Raw genomic sequence first — 17,074 nt, forward strand, 5'->3', positions numbered from 1 at the left:
CGACCAGGCAGTAGCCCGCCGCGGTGTAGGATGTCATAGACGTATGATTCAGTAAAAGATTTCCTCAAAATGCTCAGATGTCCGTGGTCCCAAGGCTGAACCGATGTGAGATGTCTAGTTGCTTTTGGAGAAGTCGAAAAGAATCGAGATGAGAGGATGCAATGCAGAATGAAACGTCATCGTCGGCGAGGTATCGATACAATCTTAATCCGGCCACTTCCTGTGACCGTCGAGATCACGTATCACTGCTAGCTGATCATGTTAGATTCTGTTTATAGGGACCAGACCAAGATGTTAGAGAGTGAGCGGCTGGGTGACTTACTGAAGGAAAAAAAGGGGGTAGCTTGATATTTGCGAACGTATACCCAGATGAGCCGCTCCATCACTGGTATGAACGACTCCATCTGGCATTCTGAGGCATCCGGCCCAAGTTGGTGCTGACGCAAGGGCCGGGACGGGTGGCCACGGCTGGGTTGGTACAAAGCATCCCAACTCGAGAGCCGAACTTGGAACCTCGAAGAGACACCATATGCTTGCGAATATGAGCAGCAACGATCTCCCGATGCTGGGGACTGGCATTGGTGAGGATGTACTGGATTAGATAATTGCCATACTGGTCGCTGGCAATGTCAATCAGCGGGATTCGAGGCCGGTCCACGCGACCCTCGCAAACGCGGTCAAGATAGCGAGCAAGAAACTCGGGACCACCAATCTTCAAGCACTTCTCAACGACCTTGGATGCGTACTGATCCATGCTGTACTCGGCTGCGAAACGGATGACATGGTCAATAGCGCGGCTGCGGTCGGCAGGTGCACCATGTTCGCAAATATGCTGAATGCACCAGTTTCCGAACTGTCCATGGGCAACAATGTCTATGTTCTGAAGCACCTCCTCAATGCAAGGTCGCTACCATATAATCAGCCGCAATCCTTATGGGTAGCTTCGTCTGTAGGATTTTACATACCTTGTCCTCCTCGAGACAATTCTCGAAGATGTTCTGGACGACCAAGCTGCCAGTCTCACCAAGGGCGACGTCATGCCACATACCCTCCAAGGCATCGTTGACATACTTCATGATCTGAGGGGGGACTCTGTCCATCGCAGTTCAAACAGCTTCTGCCAAACATGGCAAGCGTAGCGGTGAATGACGGTCTTGGGGATGTCGCGCAGGAGTTCGCCAACCATATGGCACTTGTAGTCCTCAGGCACGGAATCGAACGCCTTCTGGATAACATGGCATCCAAAAGGATCCATAGAAAGGTTCAAGGTATGACCGCGAATGGCCTCGGCAATCTTGATGACCTGCTCCGGGGTACCGTGCTCAAAGCAACGCTGCACGAGGAAGTTGCCGAAGCGGTTGACCATTAAAGCGTGGGCCTGGAGAATGATTGCATCGACAATCTCGTACTTCTGATCCGGAGTGCCCACCTTGAGCTTCTGCTGGAGGAAGATGGAGGCCTGCTGATCATTGTTGCAGACAATCTTGTCGACAATGTACTTCCAGTTACAGTTGACGTTACGGTCCAGAAGGCGGCGGTAGTTCAAAGGTTCGGTCGTAGGCAGATAGGTTGGTGCTTCCGTTGCCACAGACTGCTAAATATCACATCTCAGTACCGATTCCTCAGCAATAGAAAGAAGCTGGGACCATAAATACATACCTCAGTTTTCCAAGGACCCCAGATGAAGATGAAGTAAACTCGGTGGCCAAGGGAGACAGGGGAGTGCCGACGGGAGCTTGCTGCTGGTTGGCATATGGACCCATGCCCATCGGGTATTGGCCAGAACCGGGCATGTTCCCAGCGCCTGAATCGAAGGGCATCTGTCCATAGCTGTTGTAGCCGTTGCCGTAACCAGTCTGGCTGCCGAAGGATGGTGTACCAAAACGGCTATCGTGGCTACGGCCACCTCGTCGGCCTCCTGGTGCTCGGACAGTCAGGTCGTTGTACTCTGGGGTGAGGCGATCGCTACGATACATATCGCCGGACGGTCCGTTGTAGTTGACAGGGGGTTCCATGAAGCCTTGATGGGCATTGCGGGGTCCCCAAGCTCCGTTCTGAGGCATCTCATTGCCAGGGTAGCCGCTCTGGTTCTGAACGATGTTTGGACCGGGCCGGGAGCCATTGCCCCAGATAGCACGTGCTCGATTGAAGCCATTTGCCGAATAAGCCTCGCTGATGTCTGAACGAGAGTCATCGAAACCGTTCCAGTTGTTAGCCTGTTCTCGATTCTGCTGAGAGGGAAGAATGACACTGGGACCACCAATGGCAGGGCCGCCCGAGACTTCCTGGTCAGCAGCATAGTCACCTCCTGGGATCGGCGGGCTAGAGCCGAACTCTGGCTTCACGGGCTGGCCCTTGAGGTTGTTGATCTCATTCTGTGCATCAGCCAAAGCCTTCTTCAAACGGTTCACCTCATCATCGCTAGACTGGCCACCGTTTGTGGCGGCACTGGTTGGTCGAGTCGATGGGGCAGTCGTGTTGAACTCCTCCGTGGCTGGTGTGTCTGGCATCGAGTGGCTGGTAAGATGGTGATGGCCTGGGTTCAAGTAGGAGGCACCATGGGCCGCGAACTTGTACGCTTCTCCTTGCTTCTGCAGTTTGGCAGATTGCTCCGTGAGATCAGCAAGGAGTCTATCCATAGGAGTCGAGTCGGGAGTGCCAGAAGTGTCCGAAGGACCAAGTGCATCGTGGTTCAGCTTCATCTTCTTCAACTAGTTAGCATTCTGTTATTGGAGTAGAGAGTATGTGACAGCAAGGTAGGAGACGAGACATCAAATATCCTCGAACATAAACAACGTACCTTAGGACAGCTCTGATTGACCAGAGAAGCCGTGGAGATGGTTGTCAATGACTTCTTGAGGGACGGCTTTGCCATAGTCTGATCCTGAGTCGTAGAATGTCAATCCTACTCGATCATCCGGTGTACCGCTGGATGCTTGGGAATGAGGCACTGATTGTAGGTAGTGTTGAGGGGTGGGAGAGGACTGGTTACTCAGGAATGGCGGAGGATGCAAAAACCACAGCTGCCTGCATGGATACTTGGCCAGATATGTGAATGGAATGGGATTGAGGAAGGGATTGGGGGAAATAATCAAACCTGCTTACCTCTGCAACAGCCGAATCGGCATTGACATGCATGATGTTGTCCTCCATGGTCACACTCTTGGATGCGAGTGGTCGACGGACGACAGGTGAGCCAGTGGAAGCGTTGCCAGCCATCTCGAAGATGGGTCTGCGGGTTGTTGGACTGGATGTGGGATTTTCTGCACGTTTGATGACCTAAGTTCTCAAAACAAAATTGCGAGATGGCAGATATGCCTTGAATAGCAAGCAGGATAGATCAAGTATGATGAGAGAGAGGGAAGAAGAAGAGAGGGGAGTCTCGGGTCTGGGGAGGCAACTCGGTACCGTGACCGGAGATGAGGTGAGGTGGAAGATGGGACGAAGGTGAGAAGGAGATGCAGAAGTGACGAGAATTATTTTGAGTACAGCTGCAAGTGGGCAGTTGGCAAAAGAGCGGAGAGGTGCAAAACTTGAGGGTAGGTACCCGTACTTGCTGGGACAGCTGCGTACAAGTTACCTAGGAGGTAGAGAGGTAAGAGCTCTTCAGGGCCGTTCCTGCTTTATCGTGTGTCTCCTGGGAGGTGGTTGACAAAAGGTCGAACAGTGAACGGTTGACAGGTGCGAGGTATCTTGTGGGATAACCGCCAGGCAATATTCAAGCTTCTGCTGTATGTCTCTTCTCAAAACGCACAGGTTCAGGGTTTATCTGAACCTGGGCCCAACTAACAACCTCGAGCATTCATGTATGGAGGTTTCTTTCAGAAAAACTCCCAGTTGGCGACATATTCAGCAGTGAGCATCCTCAGAATATGCTTGCATCTTTGTCTGCACCCCATGGAAGTCACGGATACTCTAAGTAGGTGCCAAGCCAACTGGCTGGATTATAGTATTTGTGTGTCAGGGGAAGAGCACACCTCGATAACCAGGCCCAGCCGGGACAAATTGAGAATCACTTGCATCGACAACCGCAATATGACTCCATATTGCAAGTGATTCGTGCATGATGCATGCCTATCATGCGTATCTTACCTCTTGTAAGCTTAGCGTACTAATCAATGGCTGCTCCCTTGCCTTGCTATATCAACACTTGATGTCCGTGGAGGCCCTCGTATGCACACACGAAACGGTTCCTGTCAGGTGCGACTGTGGCACAGACATGGTATCCTTCCACAATCGCTTTCACTTTGAAGCTCGTTTCTCAGAAGCCGGCTGGTAGACAATAGGCAGAGTAGGACGATGTCCCAATCAGAGAAAGGGCTTTGCCTCCCAGCAATAACATTAGCATTGGTGCCGGGCTTGCCAAAATGGCCCTTCTTCACCACACCAAACTGCATGTAGCAAGACCAAAACAGCCGCAAGTCTTCCAATGAAGGGACAGTTCCCAGATGATTTTGTGAAAATGGAGGCGATCAGCACGTTAGCATATTTTACTAGATTTAACTATCAAGGGGTACACTGTCTGCACCGAACCGTCAACATACCATGCACGTCTGCCATATCGAGACATGCATCTTTGTAGCACACGTATAAGTCCGAATTGTACAGATTTGATATATAGTGCCCCGGCCATTCCCAACAATTGGATCAGAGCCTGTACGAGCTGGCATTCGTAGAGCCTGGCCGAAACCAGCCTTGGCCGCCCCTGTTCGGATGCCTGAGGGAACATCTCTATATTGCGTGATGTATGATGACGCACGCAATGCTGCCATATGCCTAGACTGTTGTACATATATTACAGGTCGTTGTCGTTGCGTGGAATCGCTCATTTCTTTCCTTTCTCGGGGGCTAATAGGAGTTAGCATTGCTGGTGTACGCCTGGATGTTGTTGTAGCTTACCAGCTGGCGGAGTTCTCTTCTTCTTCGGCGGCTGCTTTCCTCGTTGACGCACGCTGTAGGTCCAATTAGCCTGGTGCCTAAAACCCCATTGTTGCCCTGGTAGATACGAACCCTGCGATATGTTCTTGCCAGTCCTCAAATTCCTCATTCACACCCTCCAACTCGAGATGCTTGAAGTCCTTGAGAAGCTCGTTCAGACTCGGGCCCTTCGGCGGGTAGTACTTGGCCAGCGAAGGTCCTCGTAATCGCTGTCGCAGGATTTTGTTGCCCATGCGAATGCCATCGGGGTTGTACGTCGTCGAGAAGATTTCGCATTGCGCCTGCGATTGATTAGTGCTGGTGCCTTGGCCAATTGGGCAGTAGCCGGAATACGGACCTTCATGAGGCTCAGCAACCTCGCTCGCGGCACTGCCATTTTGTCCAGAGCCTGGATCAGTGTAGTCTGAAGATGCTGTCAGGTTGTCGCGAACTAAAAGTCAATGTACCTTGAGGCTCAGGCTGCGCCGGCGAACCAATCGATAAAAGAGGACCCGCATCACCGAACATTTGATTGGCTTAATTCTTGACTACCAACATACACACACTGTCAAACTCAACCTCAAGCAAGCAGAAAACGCCTTCAAAGTAGGTATCAATCAGTACCTACCCAGTTGGTCTGCAAGTTGGCCATGCAGGAATACGGGATTGATACATGCACGAAGCCAGTGGCTGACCAATGGCTACTTCCATTTAAGATATGGACAGTTGTGCCAGTACGATTATTCCGCACGGCTGATACTGGCCACAGCGCCTACAGGAATGTAGGTAGTAATCATGAAAAGCGACGTCTGTTAAAAGGACACAGAGCATTCTGGATACAATGAGCGGAACAGTGCATTTAAATAAGAAGATGTTTCTTCCCGGCTGTTGGACTTGTCTGGATTATTCCGTACTTTGCTTGCTGTCTTTTGGTGTTGTCTGTTCCACCGTTGGCTCGTGCGTCAAAAATAAGGTACGCAGCTCAGTTGGAATCATTTCTGCCGTTCCTGACTTGGCGCCTCTATCGACTACACAAACTCATCCCGTTTGCCCAATCGTTGATGCGCCCAGACCGCTTCACTATTCGCGATGTCTAAACGGCAGTTTTCGGAGTTTTCGACAAATGTCAACGCCAACGATGCCATCTCGGCAATCATACACAATGCGGAGAGTCTCTTGAAAGCCGCATGCGCTTTGAAGGCAGATCTTGCTTCAGGGAAGCAGAACAGCAGTAGTACTGAGGCCATCTCCAACATCAGCAGAGATCTACTCCCTGCTGTGACGTACTTCGCTGGATCGTCGTCATCATCACCCTCTAACAAAGCCCCAAAACTGGATCTGGATGGACCATGTATGACACTCCCCTACACCTACTGGCCTTACCGCATGGACGCCAAGTGACATATGCTCAAATAACCCCCCTCTGCCTTCAATCAATGATCCTGTCTTGGACAAAGCAACTTTCACCCATTCCGGAATGGTTTCAAAGCCTGGGGACATGAGCTATGAGAGGCTCGAGTGGGTTGGTGACGCCTACCTTGAGATGTTCGCAACAAATCTCATCTATCAGACATTCCCCAATCTACCGGCAGGGAGATGCTCTCAGTATCGTGAGTCCTTGGTCAAGAATGAGACGCTTTCCAAGTACACCAAAGCTTATGAGCTGGACAAACGTATCATATTTCCCCGGAATTCGACTTCGGAAGCAACATCAATGGTCAGGGCGCCAAGGCGAAGACACACAGAAAGGTACTTGGGGACATATTCGAGGCCTACGTTGCCGCTGTCATCTTGGGCGATCCCCAGTCCGGCCTAGCACGCGCCTCGTCATGGATGAAAGCACTCTGGAGCAAGGAGTTTGCGAAGGAGATCAAAACCGAATACAACGCCCGTCAACGTTCTCAACAAGCGGGTGCAGACGCAGCTTCTTGCGACACTCCATCAACCTCTGCATCCGCCGCCTCTCAGGATGCCCATCCCAAGACTAGGTTAACTCAGAGAATCGGTACTAAAGGAGTCAGGATCTATTACCTGGATGAGTATCAGTCCGTGGACAAGAAATCAAAACAGCCGAAGTTCACGGTAGGTGCCTATGTAGATGCTTGGGGTGAAAGCAAAGTACAGCTTGGCACCGGCACTGCTCTATCCAAAACAGAGGCCGGAGCCAAAGCGGCCCAGAATGCGTTGGATAACAAAAAGCTTATGAAAAAGTATGAGCAGAAGAAGAAGGAGTTGGAGGATACTATGAAGGCTCAGTTGCAGTGCGACTAATAATGTTGCTAATATACCTATGAGAATATACGGACAAGACAGCTCAAGTATTCGAATATCTGCACTTTCGACCAGCCAACGTGGCCTGATAAGCTGGCTATTCCCAGCTCGTGAACCAATCGTCCTACAGTACTACCCCTGGATGGGACCTCATAGTTTAACTCTGTTACCTCTGGAAAATTGTACTTGGTAAGGGAAGTTAAACATTGACCGGGAACGTCGTACAGCCAATGGCGTAACCCAAGCTGGTTATTCTCAACTAGTGAATTAACGGTTCTACCATACCCAGGGATAACCAGTGGCCAGTTACTTGAATTTGGGCAACCATGAAAGTGCAGGAACAGCTGGTGCCACTTCAACAATAGACCATGATGCCTGTGAAGCCCGTGAACATCGAGTTGGGTAGATGAAGTCTTGATATGTGTAATGCGGGTGGGTCGGTCCAGTTGGTTCTCTGTTGATGCATGTTTGTTTTTACCTAGTCCTATACCTCAGATACAGGATGCGCGTATTTGATGCCACTTGCAAATCAAACCCAAGCTCCAACCCGAGGTTGGGGGCATTATGTACAACACGGCAGGTTATCGCAATCGCAAGACATGACTGTCTCTGCTTTCACGTGTACCTCGGGATCAGTCAGGAAGCCCCGCGACAAGGGGGTTCTCGAATCTGTAGTATTAGCCCTGTGAAGTGACGCAGATGCTGGGGGCCACGGGTAGCCCTGCCAAGCGTGCTTTCGCGCCGAGGCATTGGAAATTTGCAGTCGCTGTAAGTGCAGTGGCTCTAGGTAAAAGGTACTTGTTGTGCTACGACCACCTCCTTAGGCCATACATACCCCGGATTCTGGTACCTAATTGATTGATGATAACATTCGACGCTTGGATCATATGTACCTTGCCAAAGTTACCAAACCAACATGAGCCTAAGTTGAATATTGAAGACGGGACATACATACATACATCACGCTTACACTTTCCCCATCAGACTCTTACTTCTCCTGGGAGTTGCACAAAACTGATCTTGAGTGACTCTGTTTGCTTCGGCCTGTCTTGATCGTACCTGTTTGGTTTGTGCCGTGCTGTACGACGGGCGACTATCGATTTTGAGCTGTCGGTGCCTGAGCCCGCGTAACGTTGCCGCTGCTGCCCGCTGTTGGTACTTGCCCCCTACTTTTCACTTTTGCTTTCACTTAATAAGGTCGAGGAAGACCCTGTCGCAACTCGTTTCCGGGGGTGGTCCGTCGTACAACTTGCTCGCATCCTCGGCTCCACCGAGCCCTTTAGGTCGCGATAAGAAAGCCGCGAAGCCCAACTTCGTTACTACATGCCACTACATGCTCTCGCTCCTCAACGCGTGTTGGGGCGACAATCGAGTCTCGATGGCCGACTCAGTTGGTAAGTAGCTCTACGCGTCGCTTTCAATAGCAGATCCTGCATGCATGGCTCCGTGCCGTCAAACGAGTTTCCCGTTGTATCTATTCAAGAACCAACCAGCCCACAGTCTGGGGCCCATAGACTCCAAGCATGAACTAACAATGTCCGTGATCAATCTAGACCGAGTCTTCGTTCATGCGCTCAACACCGTGAAGCGAGTCCCCAAAACCGGCGCGTCGCGGCCGCCTGCGAGCGACCGACTTCGGCTCTATGGACTCTATAAACAGGCGATGGAGGGGGATGTAGACGGTGTGATGGAGAGGCCGTCCGCAGCAAGCCTCGGAAGTGGTGTGAACAGCGACGAACTGCAGCGCGAGAAGGACAAATGGGATGCATGGAATGCGCAACGAGGAATAACCCGGACCGAGGCCAAGAGGAGGTACATCGAAACACTTATCGAAACCATGCACCGATATGCCACGACACCGTGAGTTATGCCGCTTCCACAAAAAAAAGCATCATGAACTGTCTGAAGAAGGTTGGGTGGTTTCAACAGTTGACTGACAAAAGGAACAGAGATGCCAGAGAACTAGTGTCGGAACTCGAATTCGTGTGGAGCCAGATCAAGAACAACAGCTCGTCCACGTCTGACTCTTCACCCAAAGGCAATACATCGACCGAACCACGAACGTTTGCCCAACCGACGACCGGGACAGAGGGGCCGATGAAGGTGCTGAGCCCGATGAGCGAGGACGATGCCGCGGAACAGGAGTACCGGGAACAACACAAAGAGGACGAAGAAGGCGACGGCCAGGGTGACGGCGAGTACGTCAAGAAGGGCGACAAGTGGTCGCGGAAAGTGGAAAGAGCCTTGGTGCGCCTCTCGGCCGAAGTCGCGGCCTTGCGCGAACAGATAACAGCTGGGAGAGAGTGGCGGGCAAAGAAAGAAAAGACCTTCAAGGCCCGGGTAAGCTGGCTGGGGTGGCTCATCCTCAAGCACATCATTGCCGACAGCGTGATACTGTGTATCGTGCTGCTTTGGATGCGGAGGCGGAAAGATCGGAGATTGGAGGACTTGGTGCGGTCCGCTCTCAAGCTGGCTCGCGAATACGCGAGAAACGTGTTGCCATCAAGGTGAAAGGCCAGATTGGGGCGACATGGGTTGGCTTGAGGTGATAATGCAGTTACTCCAGGACTGGCAGGTGTCTTCAGCATTGGTGGTCATCAACTGTCAGGGCCTCATTTCACCCTTTGGGACCTCCACACCAGCATGGAAGGGTGAGCGATAATACTGGATGACGCCTGATCAAACGCCAAAACATAGCCACGGTGGTGGCCTGCATGGTTAGACGATCTCGGACTTCTTGGGTTCCCTCGGCTCAAGACGTGGAAAGGGTTGCTGAGATGCCATGGCTGTACAGTACGTGTACGTATTACGACGACTTTCTCTTTTTACGAAAATGCATGACATACATACATACATAAATTATAAGTACATATTTCTAGATATTCCTAGGTATATATAATACAACTTTCAGATACCCTATTAAGCTGGATTCGACGAGCTTCAAGCCTCCGACGTGGATAAAAATATGATACTGGGAGGCCGCAGCAGGTCAAGTCTGATGTTGCCCCTTATTTTCTGGCAATATTTCAATGTGCATTCAGGGTATCTGGAGTATTCCACGAAGAAAACACCAGAAGTCGATAGTTCTACAAACAAAGATAATACAGAAGTGAAGCCAGCTTGGCTTGGTAGTGATGTCTACGACCCTGATTACCTAAGTGGGCTCGTTGGCAGGTGGGGTGCGTTCTCTCTCCTTCTCCTTCTCCTTCAATGTTGTAAACAGCCGCGACTTACAAGTCTGCTCAACTCAACCCAGCATTCTCGGAGGGCAACTGTTGGGATTGATGCCCTACTGGGACAATTGAGTGATATCTGAATTGCTTGGTGGAAAGGCCCGTTACTGGCGACACTCGCCAAGATCTATCAGGGACAGTCTCGTAGATCGGACGGATCGTGTGGCACGAAGTGAGCGTGCTCGGTGCCACAGATTTCCTGGTCAACCCGTCAACACTTCTGATCAGATTGAGTACGGAGGAGGGACTCCACCTTTTGGGTTTCCCAGGAAATACAGGCCTTCGAAATCCGAATTACCACCATTCGGATCAGCACCCGGCTGGAGCTGAAGGGTGGAACGGCCACTAGTCCGATCGTCCCGCTTGGACAAATCCCATCATCCTGTCTGTCTCCGCGGTGTGACAGGCCCATCCACTCACCATGCCCATCCGCGACGGCTCTCCGCCCGCTCCGGCCCGGAGCAAAGATGACTCGGACGATGAGGACGACGATGAGGACCACGCCCACAAGACGACGGCCCACGCCAACGGCAAACGCAATGCTGCGGGGAGCAACAGCGGCAGCACCAGTAGCGATCCAAACACCGCCACCACCAGCAGCCACACTGCCATCCCGCAGATGACGTGCTGGGCGCCCGCCATGTTCGTCCCCGCCAAGTTCGACTACACCCAGCCGCAAGAGCAGGAGAAGGAGGTACCCGCGTACCAGCGGCTCAACAACCTGCTGGCGGACCTCGACGCGCACGCGGCCGCCGTGCGCTCCAACCACGCCTGGATGGTCGGGCGCGAGGCGCGGCGCATCCAGCAGGAGACGGCGCAGGACGAGGCCCGGATGCTGGCCGCTGGCCAGCCGCTGCCGCGCTCCAAGCGCCTCGCCCCCAGCGCCGGTGACGAGGCCGCGCTGCTCCGGAACATGGCGACGGTGCCTCCGGACCTGCAGCACCTGGGACGCCATTCCAATCCCAATAATATTCCGGCCTTCCGCCGATCTTCTTATGACCGGAGCAATAATGATAACAACAATAGTATCAAGAATAATAACGTCGCCGGCTCAGCAGCAGCAGCGAGCGCCGCAGACCCTGCCGCCGCGGCTTCCCGCTTCGAGGTCCCCAGGAACTTTTCGTATCGCGAGGTCTCGGCGCTGCCCGTGGACCAACGCGACACGCCGCGCGAGGCCGCCGTCACCAGTATTTTGAATGTTGCTAGGAACGCCATGCATGCTGCTGACTGGTACTCGATCGTCTACCAGAAGCGGAGGAACGACAAGATAACGGGCTGGGTGAGCGAGAAGGCTAAGAGCTTTGCTCAGCAAGATACGGGGTCCGGAAAGGAAGGCGGGGTTAAGGCCGCTTCTTCTGCGACGGTGGCACCGGCGAGCGCCAGCACGAGCACAAGTGGCGGCCCGACGAGGAGAGTAAACTTCGGTGGAATGGATGGGGCTGATGACTCGGGTGAGGACGGTGGCGATGCGCCTATGGACTTGGACTAATGAGGGTATGAAATGTGATTATATGGACCAGGGAGGACTAAGGTTCTGTATGCTAGGGGGCTAAGTTGATGATACCCTGCGCCATGATTGCAGTGACTGGCCTCTATTTGAATTTCCACCTTTACTACAACAGTCCAGCATAAAACAACAAGTGATCATCATAGTAATGTACGCGTTTTGCGAAGACGGGCTTATCCGGGTCTGCTTTAAACTCACAACCAATTTCTTACGTTTGGTGACTACTATACGCACATATCTACTCAATTTCCTCTATCAACGGCTTCGGCCGCTGAGCTCCTGGATCTTCTAGTTTCGGCAGGTTCACCTCGAGTCCAGCAATCCTTGTGAAGGCTGGCCCCGCGTCCTGCTGAGAATCGGGGAGCATGGCCGTGACCTGCCAGTTCCGCAGGCTTTCGACCACATCCTGGGCATGCTGTTGCACGAGCCCGTCATTGTCCGTCTGCGCGATGTACTCGAGGATCTGCACAATGTGCTCGCGGCTGGCGTCCGTCAGCCCGAAGCCCAGACGCCGGCGGTTCTCGCGGGCGTCGGCCAGGGCCTTGACGAATGTCAGGATCAGCACGATGGCCGCGCGCCGGAGGATGGCCTTCTCCATCTCGGGCTCTATGGTAAGGATGTTGACGCACAGGTCGACCGAACCCTCGACGAGCGTCGCGCCGACGCCGGCGATATTGGTCTCGAGGCTTACGAGGAAGATGGAAAGCGCGGAGCTGCGCACGCGCACGTCCTCGCTGCCGCGCTTGCTCTCCCAGCCCTGCAGGATCTGGGCCAGGATCTCGTCTCGCTTCTTTTCCTCCTCGGTCCGATCTTGTTCTGCTGCGGCGTCCTCGCTGAGGTCGGGCACTTGGCCGCCCCAGGCGGTCTTGGCGGCTCGGTTCTGCCGCGCGCGCAGCCGTTCTTCCCGTGCCTGTTTCTCCTCCGTCTTGGGCCGGTGGCCCCGGCGACCGGCTATGGAGAGCAGACTCTCGGCTACCTGCGACGCTATTTCGCCCGAGAAGGTGTCCCCGAGCCGTTGGACGACTTGTAGGATTGCCTCGCCAAACCGCAGCCGTGTGTCGACGTTCGCTTCCTCGTTGGCATCCACGTAGCGCTCCAACAGCTCTTTGACGACGGACTTTGGATGTTTCTCGGCGAGCTGAACAAACATCTTCATTACCCGAAGGTTGATATAGTCTTCCTCCTCGGCCAGCAAGGAAGAGAGCAGAACCACAACGCCCTGGATGTCAAGGATGCTACTACTGTTCCGAACCAGGCCGGAAATAAGATTCAAGCCTTCAGAGCGCACCGGCGGGGGAATCGGCTTGAGTGATGTAAGACAAGGCCAAGTTGTACGTTTTGCGATCTTCAACCTGCCGGTCCGTAGGCGCCGTTGGACGTTCTGACGGGTCATCCACTTCATCTCTGTACCTCAGGACGAGAGAGAGGTTGCGCGCAGTTCGTGAGATGTCCGGGTGGTTCTCTTTGGTGATCTTGTCTAGCGAAGTCTCGATACTGGCGAGGAGCTTGCCATCGGCTTCTGTCTTCTGGAAACTTGGTGCTGTGATGACGATGTTGACAAGACTCAGCGCCACAGACGCGCTGTCAATATTGTCTGGGGAGACGCAGAATTCGGCCAAGATGCGCTCTGATAACTCAAGCATTCCCTTAGAGTCGGCAATCAGTCTGTCTGGAATCTTATCGAGCATAGTCTGTAAGACTTTGGATTGCACAAGCCGTAATGTTGGGTCTTCGTCGACATCCGGTTCCGCCATAACGGTGATTCCATCGCTCCTTTTCTGATGCTTGAATGAATATTCAAACAGCTGCAGGAAAAGTTTCGAGGTGTCTGATTCTGATGCCGTGGCTTGAAGTAGCTCTGCGAATGCCTTCGATTTGGTTTCCAATATGCTCCAATTCAGTTCCGGTACCAGAGCTGCAGTCTTGCCACGATGGCGTTTGACCATGACACCTGATTTTCCAGAACTCTCATATTTCCAATGCGCATCATCCGAGAAGTCTCTACCATTGAATAGTAGGTTGTTAACCATTAACAAATACTTCTCTGAGAACCCCGAAATCTTCAGGTAGGTCTGGAGCAATGTCTTCGCGGGCTTGACAAATTGTTCCAAGCATGCTTCGTCAGGCTCAGCCCATGAAGACAAAGTCCACAAAGGGAGGAGTAAAGGGGCAAGGAGCCTGCCCGTCAGCCCTGGATTCGGATGGGCGTTTAGCAGTGCTTTCAAGCGTCGCAATGCCAGCGCAAGCTCGTCTGGCTGGACAATGGCCGTCTCTTTCTGGAGATCCACCACCGCATCAGGACCTGCACTGAAAACCAAAGTCTTGGATGCGGGTTTCGGGGTGGATAAGGACGGGTTGATGACGGCCACCATGGGTTCGGCAAACACCCTCCACCCGGGAGAACCTGGTGCACCAAACTGCTTCCTGCCAAGAATGCCATATCCAATGATGTAGGCTGCGGCTTTGACGAGATCGGCGTCTTCTTTACCGTCTAACAGGTCGAGAAGCTGAGGCGCGATGCCAGAGAACCATTTCTCGGCTTCAACACTAGCAGGAGGGACGGCGAGGAGGCCCGTCGCCATCTTCAAAGCTTCGAGTGTGATGTTTGCTCCTTGCTTCTGGGGCGCAGCCGCTTCAGAAGTCTTCACGGTGCTCGATGGGTGAGAAGCGAAGACGAACTCTATGGTTGCTCTTACGCCGTCCTGCCGCTGGGGCATCAGGGTCAATAGATCCATTAGATGCAACCTCAGCCATCTGGGTACTCGATCGGGCTTGATCAGGGCGTTCAAAGCCGCTATCAGAGAGGACGTTCCTGTTCTTTGGGACGTTCAGAAGAATGCCCTTATAATAACAGATTTGGCTCGCTACCGCCTACCTTGAGATGAGTCGGCTAAGCTCACGTTGCCCTTCGGATCGGGCGCCATCATCGCCTTCAGGGTTGAAGGCTTTTCTTCCGACGCTCTCTATCGACGAGATGAGCGAACCTTTGGTCTCGGGCTTGTTTTCCATGATCAATCTTCAGAGGCGAGCACGCTGGTGGAGAGCTAAGCAATAGGAATAATTGCCTGATTTGTACGTCAGCCACACACTCGAATTATCGTGAAGCTCTCTCAAGCGTGGTTGTGCAATGGAATTGATAGTGCTGGTGGAGTCCGCCTAAGAATGAGCGTTTACAGGGTAGAAGTAGGAGAATTGGCAATGGGATTTGATAGCTTCTAATAGCTTCTACGCACTGCTAATCGGACAGCTGGCGACAGACCAGCTACAAATTGGTAATACCCCGATGTACGTCCCATCCAGCATTTCAACATTAGATATCTAATGTTAGATAAAAGTATTTAACCTAAGGTATTCAGAGCAGCGCTGGTGAAGCCATGGAGTCCATGTTTGGAGTGTTTCCCTGATCTGATATGACGTCGAGCTGCTAACGACACTGCAGTTCAGTGGCCTAAAAGTGAGCCCCGAGCCCCCAGCAGTGGCCCCCACTTTACTTAGATGGGCGTTGCTATGCCAAGCACTCCCAATATTATTAGACGCGACCTGGAGCGCGTCTTGCACTTCGCTTCCTCTTCTTCTTCTCCATACTCCGTCATATCACCGGCAGACATCAACAACTCTTGGGTCAGTATCTGAAACAGGACCGTTGCTGAGATATCCAATCGAGATAGGAAGAGTATCGTCTCACGGCTTCTGCTTCGTTTCACCCAAAGGAAAGCTCTCTCGCCGCCGTCCTGCGACGGGCATCACACAACTTGCACAACCGCCTACCCCACAGTCCTCCGACTCCCGTTTTCCGCAAGGAATGTCTACGGACCCCACGGTCGGTTCTTGAGTCTCCGCGCAACACGTCGCAGCTCGGGGTCGTAGCGGGCCTAATGTGCTAGCCGCGTGAGGATCTGTTGCGTTGGGAGCAGGGAGCCCAGCAGGCTCTGGGCGACCACAAGGCCGGCTACTGGGAACGCGGTTTCGGAACTTAACCCTAAGCACATACTTGGTTCGAGTCTTGCGCTCCACAGTCCGTCCAGAATTCGCCTTCTACGCGGGCGGTCAGTTCTCGCGATGTCATGCCCTGCTGCAAAGCAGGGCATTTTCAAGCGGATCTGCCGTCGGCCGAAGGGCGATGGGACATTCCAGACGCCTCCTAGAGGCGGGTGAGGGCAGGCGCCATGAGTCGAATCGGTAAGAACTCCTGGTCTGGGGTCGCTCGTCGGCGCTTTGCCACTGGAAGTCGTACTCTGACCAATGCGAATCGTCTCGGTGATGGCTCCGCTCGATGTCAAGGGGAAGACGTATGCGATGTGCTTTAGATCCAGGACTGTAGAAACCTGGAATTCGCTTTCCAGGGTGGGATGCGAGGGAGAGCACAGGCTTGGCTACATACAGTCAGAAACATCGAAACTTCATGTACGGACCTCGTGTCTTTCATCGCCGGCATCGCACAGACTCCTGTAGATCCTGTGCAAGCGATAGATACGTAGCTACAACAGAAGTTTCACCTTGTTCTGACCACCTGCCGTCCTGGTATGCTTCGGGTACCCTCGTGTCCCATGTCAGTACCTCAAATCTTGCCAGTCCTCGGCCAATCCCGAACTGGTCTGCTTTCGCTTCCGCGTCCACTCTTCGAGACTAGAGAGGAGCCTCCTGGGTCCTCGTCCTGGTATTTTCCCCCAGGCGTGATACTTCGGTGTGATTCGGTCAGGCGCATTAACCATGGGTGGTAGGTTCTATCCTACAGCCAAAATGGACGCCAGACCCTTCGTTGTTATTCACTTGAATATTCAACGGATCTGCCTCGTCTGTGTCCGAAAGGGCTCAGGTCGAGATGATAGCGTGGCTTTTACTGATGTCTTTTGGCCATGCGGAACTGCCCTCCACGCGACATTCCATGTTCGAAGGAGAGGAATCAAAAACTAGTCTTCCTGGGCAATGCATTGAACAGAGAGAGCTCCTTTGAAGTGGCAGGCATCGCCAATACCTTGCTGGACCCCGATTCTCACCTCGGTCGTGCTTGGGATGATGCTGGCTAGATGAAGAGTACATGGATGTTTTGTTGAGGCTTGATGGCATCTGAGCAGATCACGGCAGCTTGGCATGAAACAACACTGGGACCCATCTTGAGTTGGCGTCAAAGCTGAGTGCTTGTCCG

At 52.9% G+C, this 17,074-nt stretch overlaps 7 protein-coding genes across 7 annotated transcripts; 3 read left to right on the top strand and 4 right to left on the bottom strand.

Annotated features, from left to right (window-relative positions):
• Positions 1-382: 382 nt before the first annotated feature.
• PG997_000790 (uncharacterized protein) lies at positions 383-3,219 on the bottom strand (the record flags this gene model as incomplete). Its single annotated transcript, XM_066805105.1, has 6 exons — positions 383-907; positions 966-1,079; positions 1,127-1,594; positions 1,656-2,711; positions 2,801-2,878; positions 3,106-3,219. 6 exons carry the CDS (start codon positions 3,217-3,219, stop codon positions 383-385), a joined length of 2,355 nt encoding a protein of 784 aa, XP_066674878.1.
• A 1,757-nt stretch (positions 3,220-4,976) lies between these two features.
• PG997_000791 (mitochondrial 37S ribosomal protein mS33) lies at positions 4,977-5,314 on the bottom strand (the record flags this gene model as incomplete). The annotated part of the gene is made up of 2 exons (XM_066805106.1): positions 4,977-5,219; positions 5,276-5,314. 2 exons carry the CDS (start codon positions 5,312-5,314, stop codon positions 4,977-4,979), a joined length of 282 nt encoding a protein of 93 aa, XP_066674879.1.
• A 692-nt stretch (positions 5,315-6,006) lies between these two features.
• PG997_000792 (uncharacterized protein) lies at positions 6,007-7,188 on the top strand (the record flags this gene model as incomplete). The annotated part of the gene is made up of 3 exons (XM_066805107.1): positions 6,007-6,268; positions 6,375-6,527; positions 6,581-7,188. The coding sequence occupies 3 exons, from the start codon at positions 6,007-6,009 to the stop codon at positions 7,186-7,188; spliced, it is 1,023 nt and encodes a 340-aa protein (XP_066674880.1).
• A 1,534-nt stretch (positions 7,189-8,722) lies between these two features.
• Positions 8,723-9,699, top strand: PG997_000793 (acyl CoA binding protein-domain-containing protein; the record flags this gene model as incomplete). The annotated part of the gene is made up of 2 exons (XM_066805108.1): positions 8,723-9,048; positions 9,138-9,699. 2 exons carry the CDS (start codon positions 8,723-8,725, stop codon positions 9,697-9,699), a joined length of 888 nt encoding a protein of 295 aa, XP_066674881.1.
• A 1,143-nt stretch (positions 9,700-10,842) lies between these two features.
• Positions 10,843-11,910, top strand: PG997_000794 (uncharacterized protein; the record flags this gene model as incomplete). The annotated part of the gene is made up of 1 exon (XM_066805109.1): positions 10,843-11,910. One exon carries the CDS (start codon positions 10,843-10,845, stop codon positions 11,908-11,910), a length of 1,068 nt encoding a protein of 355 aa, XP_066674882.1.
• A 256-nt stretch (positions 11,911-12,166) lies between these two features.
• On the bottom strand, positions 12,167-14,937 carry PG997_000795 (uncharacterized protein; the record flags this gene model as incomplete). Its single annotated transcript, XM_066805110.1, has 3 exons — positions 12,167-13,280; positions 13,339-14,745; positions 14,804-14,937. The coding sequence occupies 3 exons, from the start codon at positions 14,935-14,937 to the stop codon at positions 12,167-12,169; spliced, it is 2,655 nt and encodes an 884-aa protein (XP_066674883.1).
• An 863-nt stretch (positions 14,938-15,800) lies between these two features.
• PG997_000796 (uncharacterized protein) lies at positions 15,801-16,640 on the bottom strand (the record flags this gene model as incomplete). The annotated part of the gene is made up of 3 exons (XM_066805111.1): positions 15,801-16,301; positions 16,341-16,383; positions 16,486-16,640. 3 exons carry the CDS (start codon positions 16,638-16,640, stop codon positions 15,801-15,803), a joined length of 699 nt encoding a protein of 232 aa, XP_066674884.1.
• Positions 16,641-17,074: the final 434 nt, after the last annotated feature.

This window comes from Apiospora hydei (assembly GCF_038363865.1).
Source record: "Apiospora hydei strain CBS 114990 chromosome Unknown utg000002l_segment0_segment0, whole genome shotgun sequence".
Lineage (NCBI taxonomy): Eukaryota > Fungi > Ascomycota > Sordariomycetes > Amphisphaeriales > Apiosporaceae > Apiospora > Apiospora hydei.